At 42.6% G+C, this 18,411-nt stretch overlaps 1 protein-coding gene across 1 annotated transcript in view; it reads left to right on the forward strand.

The window, feature by feature from the left end:
- Positions 1 to 18,411, forward strand: part of ppm1j (protein phosphatase, Mg2+/Mn2+ dependent, 1J) — a 49,209-nt gene that overhangs the window by 10,454 nt on the left and 20,344 nt on the right. The window contains exon 2 of the mRNA XM_088339005.1: positions 7,936 to 8,050. Coding sequence (XP_088195131.1) covers positions 7,936 to 8,050 — 115 coding nt within the window. The remainder of the gene's footprint in view (positions 1 to 7,935; positions 8,051 to 18,411) is intronic.

The following is an 18,411-nucleotide window of genomic DNA, read 5'->3' on the forward strand; positions in this document are numbered from 1 at the left end:
GCCCCAATTTACATTAAACGGTGGGGATTTGCAGGTGAGAGGAATTATTTGGTTTTAATTTTGATAAAATGAAATGAAATGATCTGCATTTATATAGCGCTTTTCAAGTCACGACTTCCCAAAGCGCTTTACATTGTGTTTCACATTTCCCAATAGCGGCCGTGCAGCCATGTGAGGCGCTAACCTGCTTATTGGGGGCATTAGGGGTTCAGTGTCTTACCCAGGGACACTTCGACATATAACACGAAGGAGCCGGGATTCGAACTGCGACCTCTTGAGCGCTCTACCTCCTCCTAATACGTTCTATGTTTAAGGGCTACAACAGGGGTCAGGAAGCTATGGCTCTTTCCATGAGTACATATGGCTTGGAAATGAAATAATACAGGAAAATCAATCGGCTAGAAACACTATCCAAGCACAGAGAGCAATTTGATTGGGTGAACAGGAATGGTGGACAGAGCTTTGCACACAGCACACTTCTCTCTGCCCAGCGCCGTCCACACTGAAGGTGAATAAGTCGGTATTCTCGGTTGCAGTATTTTGTGACATTTTTACTTAAGAACTCTTGTTTGTGCACCTTGATTTAAAACCTTAATTGAGGAAAAAACTGGAGTGTCGAAATGAGCCTCAATGATCTAAAGTAATTGTGGGAGGAGACAAGTTTAAAGTGGTATATTTGTTGACATGGTTGGGTAGGGTTACTTTAACTGGATTACTTTCAATTACTTTTGGATTACCCCAATACCAAATATACTTAATATATATAAATATTTATTTTCATTTTGTTTCTGTCGCATTTTATGTTAGTTTTGCCGGAGATCAAAGAGATCAAAGCCAGGAGAGAAAGCTTACCACGTGTTGTGAGTCATTATTTTATTCATATTGAGTTTATTTTGTCTTTTATTAGCATATTTGGTATTGGAGTAATCCAAAAGTAATCGAAAGTAATCCAGTTAAAGTAACCCTACCCAACCCTGTTTGTTGATATGGGACAAAGGCTCTGGCGTTATTAATACATTTTATCAAATCATCAATTATCAAAATGTGCTAAAAAATTGGATATTTTCTGGCTGGCTGGTTTGGCAGGTTTGATGACATTATTTTTTAAATATTTCAAACGGGTCTCTCCATCCATTATCTGCACCGCTTATCCTCAATAGGGCCGCGGGGGTGCTGGAGCCCATCCCCGCCATCTTTGGGCACTGGCCAGGAGATATTCGGAACTGGTTGCCAGCCAGTCGCAGGACACACAGAGACAGACAATTCGCTCGCTCATTCACACCTAGGGACAATTTGGACCGGCCAATTCACCTGACATGCATGTTTTTGGATTTTGGGAGGAAAGCGGAGTGCCTGAAGAAAACCCACGCAGGCACGGGAAGAACATGCAAACTCCACACGGAGAGTCTGCGGTTGCTTGACTTGAACCCTAAACCTATGCACCCTGTGGCTGCATGCTAACCGCCAAGCCCCCATGCTGCCCGGCTCTCTCCATAAAAAATAAAATTAAAGTAATAAAAATAATTTTCTATTACGGTTCCTTGGGTCAAAAACGTTTCTGACCCTGGGCTAGACAAAGGGTCAGCAGCCTGCGGCTCTTGAGGCACATTTGGCTCTTTAGCGCTTCCCTAGTGGCTCCCTGGAACTTTTTCAGGAATGTTTAAAATGGAAAAAATGTGGGGGTTTATTTGCATGTTGGTTTGTCATTTTGCGGTTTTGTGTAAGAGGACACATCCATTCTTCACTCTTTCCTGTCACAGACCAGAACGGACACAGGTCTTAATAGCGTTTCTCTGTTTTTATTTAAAAAGAGAGGGAGAGTAAGGCTTGCTTGCTTGATCCGAGGACTGACGGAAAACAGGAGCGAGCGGGGTGGGAGTGACACTTCCGTGTTGGACGAAGACAGGCGGGAATAGTAAGTTGTTTGGCCGGGGCTGGAGATCGGAGGCGATGTCGAGTTCGTAATAGGGGTCGCAGGCAGGAGGCAGGCAGGTAACGAGGCAAAACGGGTCAGGTAAAAGGGCGCACGCAGAACGGGCTTAATCAGGTCCAGAAACGGGTCAATAAAGAAGATCAGGCAGGAAACAGGTTTAGCAGAAACCTAGTCGTACGGGAATTCTCACTGAGTGGAATACAACAGTTCGCAACGATCTGACAATCACTGAGAGGAAGCCGGGAGTTTAAAAAGGGAGTGTCCACCAATCAACTGTCCGGGCTGTTGGCGCTAATCAAGCTGCCGCAGTTACTCCAGATTGGCAATCATGACATTTCCAGGGCTTTAAACACCATTAGAATGCATATTAAATCACTTACTTTCAAGTATGTATCCCCCTTTGGTCTTGATATAAAAATAGGTGTATACAAGGCTTTACACTCTTTGCTGCTCCAGAAATGTTTGTATTTCTTGTTTTCTTTGGTTCGTCATGGCTCTTTCAACCTTCATGGTTTGCCGATCCTTGGGGTATTGAGTAATTTCTCGCTATAATGCAGTTTACTTCTCACGGTTACCTTACCTCACAAATTTTTAATGTGCATTGTTTTCTGATTGGCTAAACGGTCGTGAAAATAGTAAATATTGGATATAAATAAAATAATTTTTTTCAGTTTAGCGTACTTTTATTTGTTAAACAAATTGTTGGGCTTGTAAAAAGGTTTTGTGTCTGATTTCAATGAATTGTAGTGTATTTAACCGTACAATAACTTAAAAAAGTAAAGGTTTCTGCATCACAAATTTTGCCTATCATGGGTTCATTTTGGAATTCAACCCCCACTGCACAAACAAATACCATTTGACTTTAACTTGACCATAAGTTTTTGAAAATAATCTTTGGGGAAAAAAACAAAACAAAAATCACATGTCGAGTCAATTAATTGATTAAAATCAAATGTATCAATTAGCCACTGAAACGCAACAATAAGCATGAGAAAGTTAAAGTCCCCTATAATTATCATTCTTTCTGCAAAGATTACTAGGACAGAGAACAAAACCTTATCACATTACAGTTATTATGATCAAATGATCACACTTATATCTGTATCTTCTCACAGAGAAAGATGTTTTGCCCAAAAATGATATACTTGCTGTTAAACATATTCACTATTTGTCATGTCCAGCATGGTCGCCATGACAACCAACTGGTCCTGCCCCTTGACACCGGCTGTAACAGATTGTCTTAACTGCGTGTGTGATTCTTAAGGGCGGGTTTTGGGACTGCCGGTTGGGAGATCATTGCATTGTTCTGCATTGCTCTGTTTTGCTTTGTTCTGTTTTGTTTGACCTGTCATGAGTTAGTAACTTTAAGCCTGTTTGTGAGTATTTCCCAGTCTGTCACGGAGTGGAAGGGGTGAGACCGGAGCAGAACGGAGGCAGGAAGGGAGAACTCAATTGCGTGACGATCAAAAACTTTTATTTACCAAAATAAAAGTTGTCCAAAACAACAACAAGACAGAACAAACAGGCTTTAACAAAAACGTGCAAACACAGGTTTCTTCCAACTCAACTAAACAGGACAAGGCATGACAGAACAGAAAAGGTATAATGAGCCAGCACCCGCAAAACCCACAATCCAGCCTTAAATAGCAGACACGCAATTAGTTGAACTGCTTCAGCTGGTGCCCAGGGGGCGGGGCAGACCGGTCGCCAAGGCGACCATGACAGAGCCCCCCCTTTAAGGGACAGCTCCCGAGGTCCCAAAAAAGAAAAAATTACTACCTCGCGCCCCGGAATGGTTAGACGCTCACGATTGGGGCAACCCCGCTCCCTCCTCCGAACACGCAGGAACGGGGAGAGGCAGGCGCCATCTGCGTCGGGCGGATAGGAATCGGCGCTCGGCAGGGGGGCTCCGGCGGGCAAACTGGACAGGCGAAAACAGACAGGCAGAACCGGCGAAAACAGGACAGGTAAACAAGGGAGTTGGACTCAGGACGGGCGGGGGAGTCGAACAGGACAGGCGGGGAAGTCGAACAGGACAGGCGGAAACAGGGCAGGCGGAGTCGGACTGGCAGGCAGCGGAGTCGGGGTCGGACTGGCAGGCAGCGGAGTCGGAGTCGGACTGGCATGCAGCGGAGTCGGAGTCGGACTGGCATGCGGCGGAGTCGGAGTCGGACTGGCATGCGGCTGAGTCGGAGTCGGACTGGCATGCAGCGGAATCGGAGTCGGACTGGCAGGCAGCGGAGTCGGAGTCGGACTGGCATGCAGCGGAGTCGGAGTCGGACTGGCATGCGGCGGAGTCGGAGTCGGACTGGCATGCGGCTGAGTCGGAGTCGGACTGGCATGCAGCGGAATCGGAGTCGGACTGGCATGCGGCGGAGTCGGAGTCGGAATGGCATGCGGCAGAGTCGGACTGGCAGGCGGCGGAGTCGGAGTCGGACTGGCATGCAGCGGAATCGGAGTCGGACTGGCATGCGGCGGAGTCGGAGTCGGAATGGCATGCGGCAGAGTCGGACTGGCAGGCGGCGGAGTCGGAGTCGGACTGGCAGGCGGCGGAGTCGGACTGGCAGGCCGCGGAGTCGGACTGGCAGGCCGCGGAGTCGGACTGGCAGGCGGCGGAGTCGGACTGGCAGGCCGCGGAGTCGGACTGGCAGGCCGCGGAGTCGGACTGGCAGGCGTCAAATCCTCCCGGGACCCCATTCGAGGCACAGCATTGGCCACGACGGGCGGGGCCGTGGTTCGAACGGGCAGGGAAGGTTACCTCAATGGGTGCTTGCCAAACGGCGTCCTCCAGCTCTCCCCAAATCACGCTGGGATCGTTCGCTGAGTTCATTTTTGGCTGGCTCATTATGTCACGGAGTGGAAGGGGTGAGACCGGAGCAGAACGGAGGCAGGAGGCAGGAAGGGAGAAAAAAAACTTTTATTTACCAAAATAAAAGTTGTCCAAAACTCAGGGACAAGACAGAACAAACAGGCTTTAACAAAAACGTGCAAACACAGGTTTCTTCCAACTCAGCTAAATAGGACAAGGCATGACAGAACAGAAAAGGTATAATGAGCCAGCACCCGCAAAACCCACAATCCAGCCTTAAATAGCAGACACGCAATTAGTTGAACTGCTTCAGCTGGTGCCCAGGGGGCGGGGCAGACCGGTCACCAAGGCGACCATGACACAGTCTAAGTTTCTGATTGCCTGTAAGCCTGTTTTTGTTTTGTTTTTGTCCCCGCGTGTTGGACAACTTTTATTTTCAAAATAAAAGTAACTGATCGTTACGCAATTGAGTTCACCCTTCCTGCCTCCCTGGTCCGGCTTCATGACACTATTGTAACAAAATCAAGTATATAATCACCCACATGATGTCAACTCAAGTTAAGTCGTGTTTATTTGTATACCCCTTAATCACAAAGAGTCTCAAAGGGCTGCACAGACTACATACTCTTGCAAACTACAGACTATTTTTACACCATTCCCTGATCTAAAACCTACATGAGGGCAAGGAAAAACTCAAAAACCTCAAAATGAGGAAAATGAAGAAACCTTGAGAAGGTAATCCCCCTTCCAGGATGCCCAGGCTGCATTACACAGATATTGTCCTGTTTGACAATAAAAATTGTAGTCAGAAGTCACGATAGTTAAATAAATACCATGCAACCAGATCGTGTATGTTGGCAGAGCAGAATTAATCCTCCTACTTTCATCTGGATGCTACGAAAATTCACATTTTATGTCAATTTGCAGTGTTTGTGTAACCTGCAGTTGGTTTTCTCGCAAACACTTTTAAATCCAAGCAGTTTTACAATATCATGATTTGATTTAAAATATAAATGGTTTATTCATTTTTCAGACACTAATCCTCACTATGTTTGTGGGAGGTGCTGGTGCCTATCCCAGCTGACTTTGTGCAGTTTGTCACGAGACCGGACCAGATCGGAGGCAAGAGGCAGGAAGGGTGAACTCATTCGCGTTAACGATCAGTTACTTTTATTAAGGAAATAAAAGTCGTCCAACACTCAGGGACAAAAACAAAAACAGGCTTACAGGCAAACAGGAACTCAGACTAGGAATGCTCACAAAACAGGCTTTTACTCAGAACGGGCAAGTACAGGTTTCCTCAAGACAAACAGAACAGAATAATGCAAAGTAATGCAATGAAACCCGCAACCGGCAATCCCCAACCCCGCCTTTAAGAAGCACACACGCAAATTAGGAAATCTGCTACAGCCGGTGCCAAAGGGGCGGGGCCAGCCGGTCGCCACGGCGACCATGCTGGACATGACACAGTTGGTTGCCGTTCACTCCCATGCTTATCCCTAGGGTCTATTTTGACCAATTTACCATCAAGTGAAAAAACTGTATCTCCAAAATTCATTTTATTTCAGCAGTCTATGACAATGAAAATATGTGGGGGGTTTTCTATAGTAGTCAAGGGAACCCATAACCAATATTTGGAGCCTTTCTGTGCAGTAGCCAAGCAGGCTTTGGATTTACCAGAAAGTTGAAATTACTGTCACAAGCTCTTTAGTCTCACAAGGCATTAGTCCTAATGTACGCCATCCCCACAGTGCCAATCTTCTGCTTTCAACTGATTAGATAAGGAAAAAAGGCCTTTTTTTTCTTTTGGGATGAAAAATATAATCCAGATTTGGATTTGTCCATTCATGCTCGATCAGGCCTTTTTGTGAGCATTTGGAAGGCAAGCAGTTTGAGGTTGTGTTTCACTTTCCTTTTGTTTGTATTTTTTAAAAGGACACTATGTATTATTTGACCACTAGATGTCCCTGTGTTGTGTAGTACAACTAAAGTGCTAAAAAGCCCGAGGAAGGATACAAACTATGGATATTTAAAGTGACCAAAAATGCATAATTTGCCCAGACGTTCAAAAAAATGTTTTTGAGTTCCTGTTGCAGCAAGATGGAGGACACTTATGTCAGCTCTCTTTAGGTGAAGTTCATATTTTGCAAAATAAAAGCAAATCTTGCAACCCATGGGTATTTTGAAAAATGAATGTTTATCGGATAAAAGATCAAAGCGGCGCCGCCAGCGAGCGGCTGCCTTTTCCAGCAGCTGCCTTTTCCAGCAGCTGCCCTGTTATCTCTCACTTTCTGTGTTTTATTGTTTTATTGTCTGCTGCTATCTTCGGTGTTTTTCTTCCTGTTTGACAACTGCACTTTGGATGACTTTCTATCCTATGGACATGGGTTTTAGCGCACAAAAATGCGTTTATTCGAGGAATCAACTCCCTGCCCTGAAGAATTCTCGTGCCGGCGTGATGAGGGGGCCTATGGTGGAAGAAGAGCTAGCTAAGCGGCTAGCGGCGTTATAAGTCTTCGGTACCATCCGTAATCATGGTAAATGTGAACTCACTACCAAATAAGACCAACGAGTGCTGGTGGAAAACATCGAAGCGCACAGGGAGCGCAGTTGCTGTGTTTTGCGGAGACGTGGCTCACGTTTAGCACCCCGGACGCTAACGTGTAGCCACCCGGAGCTACCCGGAGCTATCCAGCTTCAGCGCCGCTATACAGAGACACGAAAGCCTACGCGAATCGGAGAGGAGGCGAACTCGCTAACACAAGGTGGTGTATCCCTGGACACAAGAAAAGTTTTCCATCTGCCGCAGGGATGTCGAACTTTTGGACTAGCGTGTGACGTCATCCACTCCGCAACAAGCACCCCTAGGGCATCATGTTCATCTGTTAATAAACAACGGGGTAGACAGCTGGAAGTGTGAATTTCCCTACGAGGATGAATAAAGTATATCTATCCATCTATCTATCTAAATCTTGTGTTTTCGCTAATTATTAAAATGTTTTTTTTTTTTCCTAACCAAAGTTTTTGTTAAAGCAAAAACAGCGCGCTACTTGAACAGCATTTTCCTCTGCAGTCAAACGTTCATAATTAATCCATTTTGCAAGTTCTCTGCGGGACATATCTCCAGGCCGTACAAAAGAGTGAAAAAAACTTTTACTTTTTTCTGCTGTTAACCTCGTCTCTTTCGTGCCAGGGTGATCAACGCCGGCAAGAGCATGCTGAACGAAGACCAGGCATCCTGCGAGAAGTTGTTTGTAAGGAAACCCAATGGCAAACAGCGCAATTCTACTTTTCTGGACGATAACGGGGTAAGCCAAGGGCAAAACTGCAGCAAGGCTGAAAGAGGAGACAAACAATAAAAAGTCTGGCAAGCGACACTAGCTTATCATTCATAGTGTAAGCTATATTGTCTTGATGGCAAAGTCACACTGAGTGGCGAAAATTCCACAGACATCCGTCCCTTCAGAATTCTGCTTCAAACGCCAGTAAATAGCAATATAAGTAAAAAGTATTGTGAACATTAAAGCAAATTACCCTGTGGGTTAGTTTTTCAAGTAAATTCATCATGCTTATGACCAATGTTCCCTGTAATTTTCCTTACGGGTCTGAGCGTTCACACAAAGTCGTTGAGCAACGCTAGAAACAACAGTGAGCAACGGCAATCCCAAGTGTGGCAACTAAGTCATTATCAAGCATGTCCAAAACTTGACATCACGTTACATTTTGCTGAATTTCCGGCAATGCAAATTTTTTTTTTCACTTTTGAATGAATTGACTCATGTATTATTGCAAAGATTTTACGGCCTACAAACATCATTTGTTTTTACAACAATTCTTTCATAAGATTTCTATTTCTTTATTTTCCTGGTATCTTTTGTCGCATAATACTAACATTTTTGGGGGCTTATTTCGTCGGTTGCGCGATACACAACTGTATTTAATCACATTTTTTAGTGGAAGTACAATGTTGGCAACAAGATTGACTTGGTATAATTGGAAATTATTTGAATGCAACGCAAACTTTTTCTTCTTTTTCCCTGTTCCTTTCCTTTTTTTTTTCCTCATTGTGTTACTTTTTTGTTTTTGTTCTCTATTTACTTTTTTCCTTTGTTTCTTTCTTTTATTTTTTTCTGGCTTTTTCTAAATGTTTCCTTCTTTTTTCCTCTTCCTTTTGTTTCTTTTTTTTCTCAGCTTTTACAACTTTTTCATTTTGGTATTTTTTTCTTTTTTGTTATATTGCCCCCTCCCTTTAAGTCATTTTGTGCATAATTTTACATAACATTTGGTCATGTTGGGATTAAAGAAGCAAAAACAACCTAAAGAGCCGGTTCTTTTTAGTGAGCCGAGCCGAAGAAGCCGGTTCTCGAAAAACTCTAGTGACTTTACTCAACTTCGTTCTTCTTCGACATTGACTTCAAAATACTGCATTCAGAACACAGCATTAGGGGAACCTGTGTATTTTTACCTTCATGCAACGTAACTTTGACTTAATTCGCTTCTTAATTAGCAATTTTGAGCCCTCGTTTTTGTGAGCAAGCTAGATTTTCTTGTGCGCTGAGAATGTGCGGGCAGTTCGCGATTGCGCACGCGCGCAGCTTAGAGTGAACATTGCTTATGACCCAGTTTAAGTATTGACTTGTTATACAGAAGTTCCATATAAACAACTGTAAAATTTGACACCTCATTAGAAGCCACACCCAATACATTTTTTAAGGATTTTTTTTAATACATAAGTCGCACCTGACTATAAGCCACACGTACCTACATTGAAACATGAGATATTCACAAAGAAAGACGGTACACAGAAAGAGTTTTAATAATATACGGTACCTTAACCCCTCAAAGTTCAGACTTTTGAAAAACAAACATGTGTCAGTATGATTTCATCAGCAACATTGCAATTTGCATGTTCTCCCTGTGTATGTGTGGGTTTCCACCGGGCACTCCGGTTTCCTCCCACATTCCAAAAACATGCATGTCAGGTTAAATGGCCGGTCCAAATTGTCCCTCAGTGTGAAAGGTGTCTGTCTCTGCGTGCCCTGCGACTGGCTGGCTACCGGTTCAGGGTGTCCCCTGCCAACTGCCCGAAGATAGCTGGGATGGGCTCCAGCACCCCCGTGACCCTACTATGGATACGCAGTGCAGATCATGGAGGGATTATTTTACCAGTCACTGAAACACGTCATGCCACACATTATTGGACAGCTTACACTCTTGGAATTAAAGATATGATGACATTTTCAAAATACACTCATCAGGTAAACTTCTCGATCAGTCTGATACAATGAAATGAAATGATCGGCATTAATATAGCGCTTTTCAAGTCAAGACTTCCCAAAGCGCTTTACAATGTGCTCCACATTTCCCAGTTGCGGCCGTGCAGCCATGTAAGGCGCTAACCTGCTTATTGGGGGTATTAAGGGTTCAGTGTCTTACCCAAGGACACTTCGACATGTAACACGGAGGAGCCAGGATTCGAACTGTGATCTCTTGATCCCAAGACGAGCGCTCTACCTCCTGAGCCACTGCCGCCCCAATACAAGACTATAAAACTATAAGGCCGGCGTAACTCACCCTTACGTCCCTTGCCCGTCTTCAACTTCTTTAAATGTCCGCGAAAATGGCTTTGTTACATCAACGACAATCAATAGATTCCAAACATGTGATATATTCATTCCAAAACACATGATAATGCCGACAGATAGCTAGAAATCCACCTCAAACATTTCTGCTTTGTTGGAAGTTGCTTCTTGTAATTCGTTCGTTTAGCCTCAATGTTTCCATTTACCTACAGAGTCAAAAAAATGTTTCTAATATGGTAGTTAGCGCTCCCCTTTCGCTCGACACTTTTTCCATGATAAGGGTTTGTTCATGCTAGTTTTTAGGGCGGCAGTAGCTCAGGAGGTAGAGCGCTCGTCCTGGGATCAAGAGATTGCAGTTCGAATCCTCTGTGTTACATGTCGAAGTGTCCTTGGGTAAGACACTGAACCCCTAATTCCCTCAATAAGCAGGTTTGCGCCTTACATGGCTGCACGGACGCTATTGGGTAAATGTGAAGCACATTGTAAAGCGCTTTGGGAAATCTTCATTGACTTGAAAAGTGCTATATAAATGCAGATCATTTCATTTTATTCATGCACGAAGTTACATTAAATTTGCGTCTTCCTCTACACAAATATTTCCCATGTCTCTTTCTTATTTTTACTGCTCGGGCGCCCCTGGCGTCCCTTAGAAAAAGTGCATAAATTGGCTGCAACATTGCATAAGCCGCAGGGTTGAAAGCTTGGGGAAAAAGTTGTGGCTTACCCTCGAAATTTTACGGTGAAAAAATCAGACAAAAACAATTAGTAGGATTAAACAGTTGTGCTTTTTTGGGCATGGTTTGTCTCATGGAACAGCAGGCTGCGAGGCAACAAACATCTAAAGCACCAGAGGCAAAAAAGCGCTACTAAATAGATAGGCAACATTGTTCTTGTGCCAAGCAAAAGGTTCAGAAATCCAGTGAGTCCTAGCAGATAAGTCAAAAGTCAAAAAATGCATTAGGTGATATTTATAGTCCCACAGGTCAGGCAGGGGTTCGGTACACTAAGTAGATAATAGCACTGTGACAGGAGTGCTTGGAACGTTACAAAAAGTCAATGAGCTAGTAAGGAACCAAGGTGATGGAGTTCTAGTAAATAGAAGAGGGAATTTTCAATAGGAGGAAAAGGCGTGGGGAAAACTAGAGAAGGGACAACAGCTGAGGGTAAAACATAAGGTAAAGTTAAGCAAAAGCGATAAAAGAGAGAACATACAGTACAGAATTCAGAAAACAGGAAACAGACAATCGCCATTGATTTCTTGGAGACAAGAACTGAATCCTGCTGCAAATGGTGAAAAACCAAAGTCGATCCCCAAAAACTTTACTGTTACTAAGATACACCATGGATCTCAGTAACAATAAATGCCCAGTAGCATCAAAAAGGTCCGGTAATTGATCATTACAATTAATCCTTTTCTTAGAGGATACTGACATGTGTGACCACTATCTTCTTCAATTTTACAACTGTAGTTTGCCTAAGTTGTGCTTGTAGCACCGGTTTAACTACTTCTTACATTCCACAGCTGTGATTGTCGCTGAGTTCTGTGAATACGGCTCCGAGGTTTGTCATTGTATTATTTGCACTCATTGGATTTTTACTAGCCTACCTGTTAGCCTCCCAAGTAAGCCTTTTAACTTGAGTAGGTAGGTCTCTGACAAACCTTTGTTAGCATCTTTATTCTGTGGTTGCAGGTAAATTGATTTTAGACAGGCTATCAACTCATGAATCTAAAATCAGATATATAACTGACATTAAGGCTACACTAAGTTGTACTCTTGCACACACATATTTGTATTAGGTTTGCCGTAATTGAAAGGTAAACAAAGTAGCACTTTGCAAGACAGTATTTATCAGACTGGATTCATGCAGCGTGGATCTCAGAACTAAATAACGCATCGTCACATCATCATTCCAATAAGACTTCTTTTATTTTTTTGTCTGTTTGATTCTGTTTCAATGACTGTAATGTTTACAATAAAATATGTCAAAATATCAACACAAACAAAAGGCCAACAATGTAGATATAGTGTTCATTTTACCTGTGAAAAGTGATGGGTCCCGGGGACTCGCATGCTCAAAAATCTTTGGGTCCTAACAGAGATCTATGGGTCCCCAAAATTTAGTTTTATCCAGGTTGAAATTGTAAATCAGCGACAAATATATAATATAAATCGGTATATTCATTCAGTTTTAATCATCACAGTTAATTGGTAATACAAAGAAAATTATTACTTCAGATTTTTCAGTTCATATATTCTTCGTGGTTTGCTGTCCCGCCACAATTGTTTGGTAAGTTGGTGTTGTGTAACGATATTGGGGCGGTTTTGCTTTTTTTGTGAGGGTGCTGTTTTGGACGCTGAAACCCCTCTCACAACCTGCAGTATGTACAGCTGAACATGTAGCCTCAATTATCATCCTCCTCATAGCGTAACCAGGAATATAGTTTAGTCCATTTTGGCAGAAAAGTCCTTTTCTTGCTAGGAGTATTCTTTTATTTTATTTCGTCGAATCGTTCACTTCACCACACGTGTTTTCCTTCCTCCTGATCTTCCGAAGAATTTCTCCGCCATTTTTTCGCGCCGGAATTATTGCCGTTATCACTTTCTGCATTATGTTTCGACTTCTAACAGACATTGAAGAAATTACCAATTTTGTGTTGATTTTCACCTAATACTGTTTTTTCGGAGGCATACTTAACCTTCACCTTCCCTCGACGACAACCACCACAACAATGACGTAATCTGGAAGCAACGAGATCTCGTTTGCCGAGATCGTCGTGCAGACGAAAACTCGAACCGCGAGACCAAAACAACAATGGCGGATCTGCCTGACAAAAATTTGGAGTGTGTTAAATCTTTGTTAAAAATAAAAGTAATCGGGTAATAATGACAATTTTGTGTCAAAAAAGTTGCGTCCCGGGGACGCACGTTGATTTGACACCATGCGTCCCCAGCAAAAATGATGCCTCTAGGACGCAGGGACGCGGGCAAACGAGAACACTGTAGATATGATTTTTGAGACAGTAGTGAAAAGATAGCTTTGATTATATCATTGCGCATAGTCTCAAATCTTGAAAAAATATGGATGAACAAAAGACAGAATGACTTGGTGATTTAAGCCGGGAATCATTAAGAGCCTGGACATATAATGTGGTTACTTGAAATAAACATTCTGAAAGGAACATCCCAGAGCACCTGAAATAAGTTTCCTCCGCAGGGTGGCTGTGCTCTCCCTTAGAGGTAAGGTGAGAATGTAACAGGACACAGGTGGATGGTCTAGCTCCAGCTGGTGTTACACATTTGTTTTATATATTTTTGTGTTTTTCTTTTGGTTTTGTTGTTCTTTTACCTAATCTGCAAGATAGATGGTAAATGTCAGTCTCACACGACACCATTTACTTGTTGCCATTAAGAGTGATTTATTGAACAAGTCTCATTCAACCACGTGATATCCCTTTTAACATATAAATACAAAATAACATTTCCATCAATTGGTACTTTTCAAGAATCATTTAACAAAAACACCATAACTGTACCTTCCAAAACAACTCACTTTGTGTTATATGGTAACCAAATATACATATTAACATCCCAGTACACTCTTAACCCAGCCCCGCATAACGTAGCATACCTCACTCTGTTGCTTATGCTAACGGACGACTCACTCGTACTATTTCACTTTTTGTAAACTTTACAGACATCACAAACAACCTTTACAAACATATTTTCACATATTATCACCCTCACAGTAAGTGTGTTACCAGTATAAACATCATCATCATCATCATCATCAGTTGTACCACTTATTATCTCACCTGCAAAATAGATGGTAAATGTCAGTCTCACACGACACCATTTACTTGTTGCCATTAAGAGTGATTTATTGAACAAGTCTCATTAAATCACGTGGGTTCCCGTGAGACTTGCCCCAAATCACCCCTCTCTGACCTGTGAGACTATGTCATCTAGTGGTGATATACTGGTACTTCACTTTTTCTGCTTTACAAAACAACCAAAATCCCAAAATATAACATTTTGACTAGTCAGCAACCATTGTTGCGTCACAAGAAGCTCATCCGGGAGGGACTGGGAGCAGAGCCGTTGCTCCTTCGCATTAAGAGGAGCCAGTTGAGGTGGTTTGGGCATCTTACAAAGATACCTCCTGGACATCTCCCTTGGGAGGTGTTTCGTGCATGTCTTACTGGCAGGAGGCCCCGGGGACGACCCAGGACATGCTGGTGAGACTACATCTCTAGGACGGCCTGGGAACACCTTGGGACCCTTTGGATAAGCAGAACAAAGTGGTTGGCCATAAAGAGGTCTGGGCATCCGCGCTGAGGCTTCTGCCCCTGCGATCTGACCCCTGATAAGCGGAAGATAATGGATGGATGGATCCTGTCTACAACTATATGATCCCTTTCATTATTGGTCACTGTGTTAACCAATAGTTTAGACTTCATGCAGTAAAGGTGTGGGTCAACATGACATGAGACACAGGGTTGGGTAGAGTTACTTTAACTGGATTACTTTCAATTACTTTTGGATTACTCCAATACCAAATATGCTAATAAAAGACAAAAGAAACTAAATATGAATAAAATGACTAAATTTTGTGCAGGCTTGCGGAGTAACAGAATACATGGAACGGCAAAAATGATGATGGCAAGCTGTTTGGATTTATTTTCATTTTGTTTCTGTCGCATTTTATGTTAGTTTTGCCGGAGATCAAAGAGATCAAAGCCAGGATAGAAAGCTTACCACGTGCTGTGAGTCATCATTTTATTCATATTTAGTTTCTTTTGTCTTTTATTAGCATGTTTGGTATTGGAGTAATCCAAAAGTAATTGAAAATAATCCAGTTAAAGTAACTCTACCCATCCCTGGACATCAGTTACATGCTGTGCCGTGAACGAGTATTTTTTCCTATCCCTTTACCGCTTTGGACGTAGTGAATTTAACATCAGTATGTAGAAAAAACAAAGCAACAGCAAGTCAAAGATTTCATCTTAAAATGAACCTCATCTTACAAGGACAATGACAGGGCTCTCAACTCAATTTACCTGGTGGTGAAAAAATAGACTCAAAGAGACAGTCTGTACTATTTAGTGCCTCCTGATTTTAAAAAATGCAATTTATTTAAAAAGTAAGATTCATTTAAAAAATAAGGAAAACTATCGTACAAAGCATTTTAAAATACTCCCAGGTTAAGAATCACCATTTATTTTGATTAAGTCAAGTCAAGTCTAGTCATTTTTATTTGTTTAGCCCTTAATCACAAAGAGTCTCAAAGGGCTTCACAGGTTATTACACAGACTATTTTTTCAGACTATTATTACACCATCCCCTGATCTGGAACCGACATGAGTGCAAGGAAAAACTCCAAAACCTCAACATGAGGAAAATGAAGAAACCTTGATAGATAGATAGATAGATAGACAGATAGATAGATAGATAGATAGATGAATAGATACTTTATTCATTCCCGCAGGGAAATTCACATTTCCAGCAGCATCCCTGCGCTGAGAACAATACAATAATAAAGCTAAAGAATACAATATACCGTATTTTCCGCACTATAAGGCGCACCTAAAAGTCTTATTTTTTTTCAAAAGCTGACCATGCGCCTTATAACACAGTGCGCCTTATATATGGCTCAATATTAAATTCGCAAGGTCTCGCAACTACGAGAAACAGCCGCCGACTCCATTTTTCGCGCTGTGCATACTGGGAAATATTAAACGATTGGTAGTTGCCGGGGCTCGTGTTGTATTTGTTTACTAAGTGGCAAAATGGCTACCCCATTAAACTGCTTAATTCATATTCAACAAATACAGTATTTGTCTGAATCCAGGGTTATGACTGGTGAAGATGTAAAGCACAATTTACCTTAAACAAACGCAGAATTATTCAGAATGTCACGTTTGAGAGAGAGAGAGAGAGAGCGAGAGAGAGAGAGAGAGAGAGAGAGCGAGATTCTCTTTCATACGTGCATTTGTATAAGAAAATGGCTCCTGTTAAGAGACACACGTACAACGCCGAGTTTAAACTCAAAGCGATCAGTCACGACAGAGGAGACCGCGGCGGACCGCCCGGAACCGAACCCCCGGTGTCCGGAGCCCCGGGAGGGACTCCGGTGTCCGGGGGCCGGCCCACGCGCGCGCTACGCGGCCCCTCGATGGCTCCGGCCGACGGACGCGTTTGGCCGGGGAAAAAGGTAGCCGGTGGGAGCACCGTTTCGTCGCCCTGAACCTTCGTCTCGGGCGGCAGCGAGAGAGTTAAACTTAAATGAATCGATGGTACGGAAGTGGAGAAAGGATGAAGATAAGCTCCGCCAAGTAAGGAAAACTCAACAAAGTTTCCGTGGCAATAAAGCAAGATGGCCAGAGTTAGAGGAGACACTTGAACAGTGGGTTGTTCAACAAAGAGCGGCAAGCAGAAGTGTCAGTACGATAACTATACGTATGAAGGCAACAGCGCTGGCACAAAAACACCGGACGTGTTGGATGGCCCATTCACTGAGATATGGTCAATTCGAACACAGCAGAAGAAGAATTCGAGGGATTCGTCGATGAGGAGCTTATAGAGTGATCTTTGTTTTTCTTTTGTGTGTTTACGTTTTACATTTTACAGTTATTATGTTATTGCTTTGCACTCGTTGTTTTTGCACATTACGAGTGTCACTTTATTGCGATTGCACTAACGTTTCATTTAAAATAACAGTATCAGACGTTTTTTTCTTTGCGTGTTGACTAAATGGACAAAAAATAAAATGATATGTCGATGTTGTTCAAAGATGTGTCACGAAAATGCTTTACCTCAGAGAAAATAATAAAACGGCTGTTTATTTATTTTGGGAGTGAATGGAGTTGTGGAAAGCTTGTTTGTTAATAAAGTTTGACCTTTTTGAATATTTTGTTGACATTCCCTTGAGCGTGGCAACATCTAGAGGTTGCATAAAGTAACTACATTCTCTACTGTAGTCAAGTCGTCACATTTATTTACCGTAAATAGCCCTTAATCCCAAAAATGTCTCGAAGGACTGCACAGGATTACAATTACAAAATTGCACAATTACCTGATCTTAAACCAGCATGCACTTATAGCGCCTTATAATGGGGTGCGTCTTATGTATGGCATAAGTTTTAAAATATATCATTCATTGAAGGTGCGCCTTATAACATGGTGCGCCATATAGTGCGGAAAATACGGTACAAATACCCAATGCGACGTGCTAATACCCACTGTAGCGTGTTATATAGAGTATCTAGATAGTGCTACACAGAATACACAATGCAAAAAAAATATGGTAATATGCAATATAGGGGGTGTGGTTTAATGTGGGCCTTTACTCCGCCGGGTGGAGTTAAAGAGCCTCATGGCATGAGGAAGAAAAAATCTTCAGCCTGTCCGTGGTACAAGACAGTGACAGCAGTCTGTCGCTGAAGCTGCTCTTCTGTCTGGATATAATGCTGTGTAGTGGATGTGATGAATTGTCCATGATTGACTGCAGCTTTTTCATGATAAGCTCTACCCAAAGTAGGGGTCTCCAACCTTTTTTGTGATGAGAGTTTTTTTTATTGCAAACTATCACAAAGGGCACTCAGTATGATATGCATTTCTGAAATAATAACTTAAGTTTTTACTATATTGTTACTGCCTTTTCACCAGGTAAATTATTGCGAGTAGGGTTTAATTGACTCACTCAACTGCTAAAAACTAACTTTACTAGAAAGTCCGCAGGCACCTCAGCTGGCCTTGGTGGGCACTCTGGTGCCCATGTGCACCACGTTGGAGACCCCTGACCTGAAGGAAGCTGACATAAATGTCTGCCATCTCACTGTTACATGTGCCCCAAAACCTTGAAAAGGCTGTGCAAAAAAATGAGAAGTAAAATGGTGAGTTTTGGTCACTTTGAATCTCCATAGTTTGTATTCTTATATTGTGCTCTAAAGCTCTAAAGCACTCGTTTTCCGTATCACTAACAGCTAAGATATATTCTCCAAATGATTCCCTGCAACCCAAATTGCTAAAAAACGGGTAATCTATGTTATACTGGACTGTCTCAGAAAATTAGAATATTGTGATAAA

This window comes from Urocampus carinirostris, chromosome 6 (assembly GCF_059441175.1).
Source record: "Urocampus carinirostris isolate Australia breed hairy pipefish chromosome 6, RoL_Ucar_1.0, whole genome shotgun sequence".
Taxonomy (NCBI): domain Eukaryota; kingdom Metazoa; phylum Chordata; class Actinopteri; order Syngnathiformes; family Syngnathidae; genus Urocampus; species Urocampus carinirostris.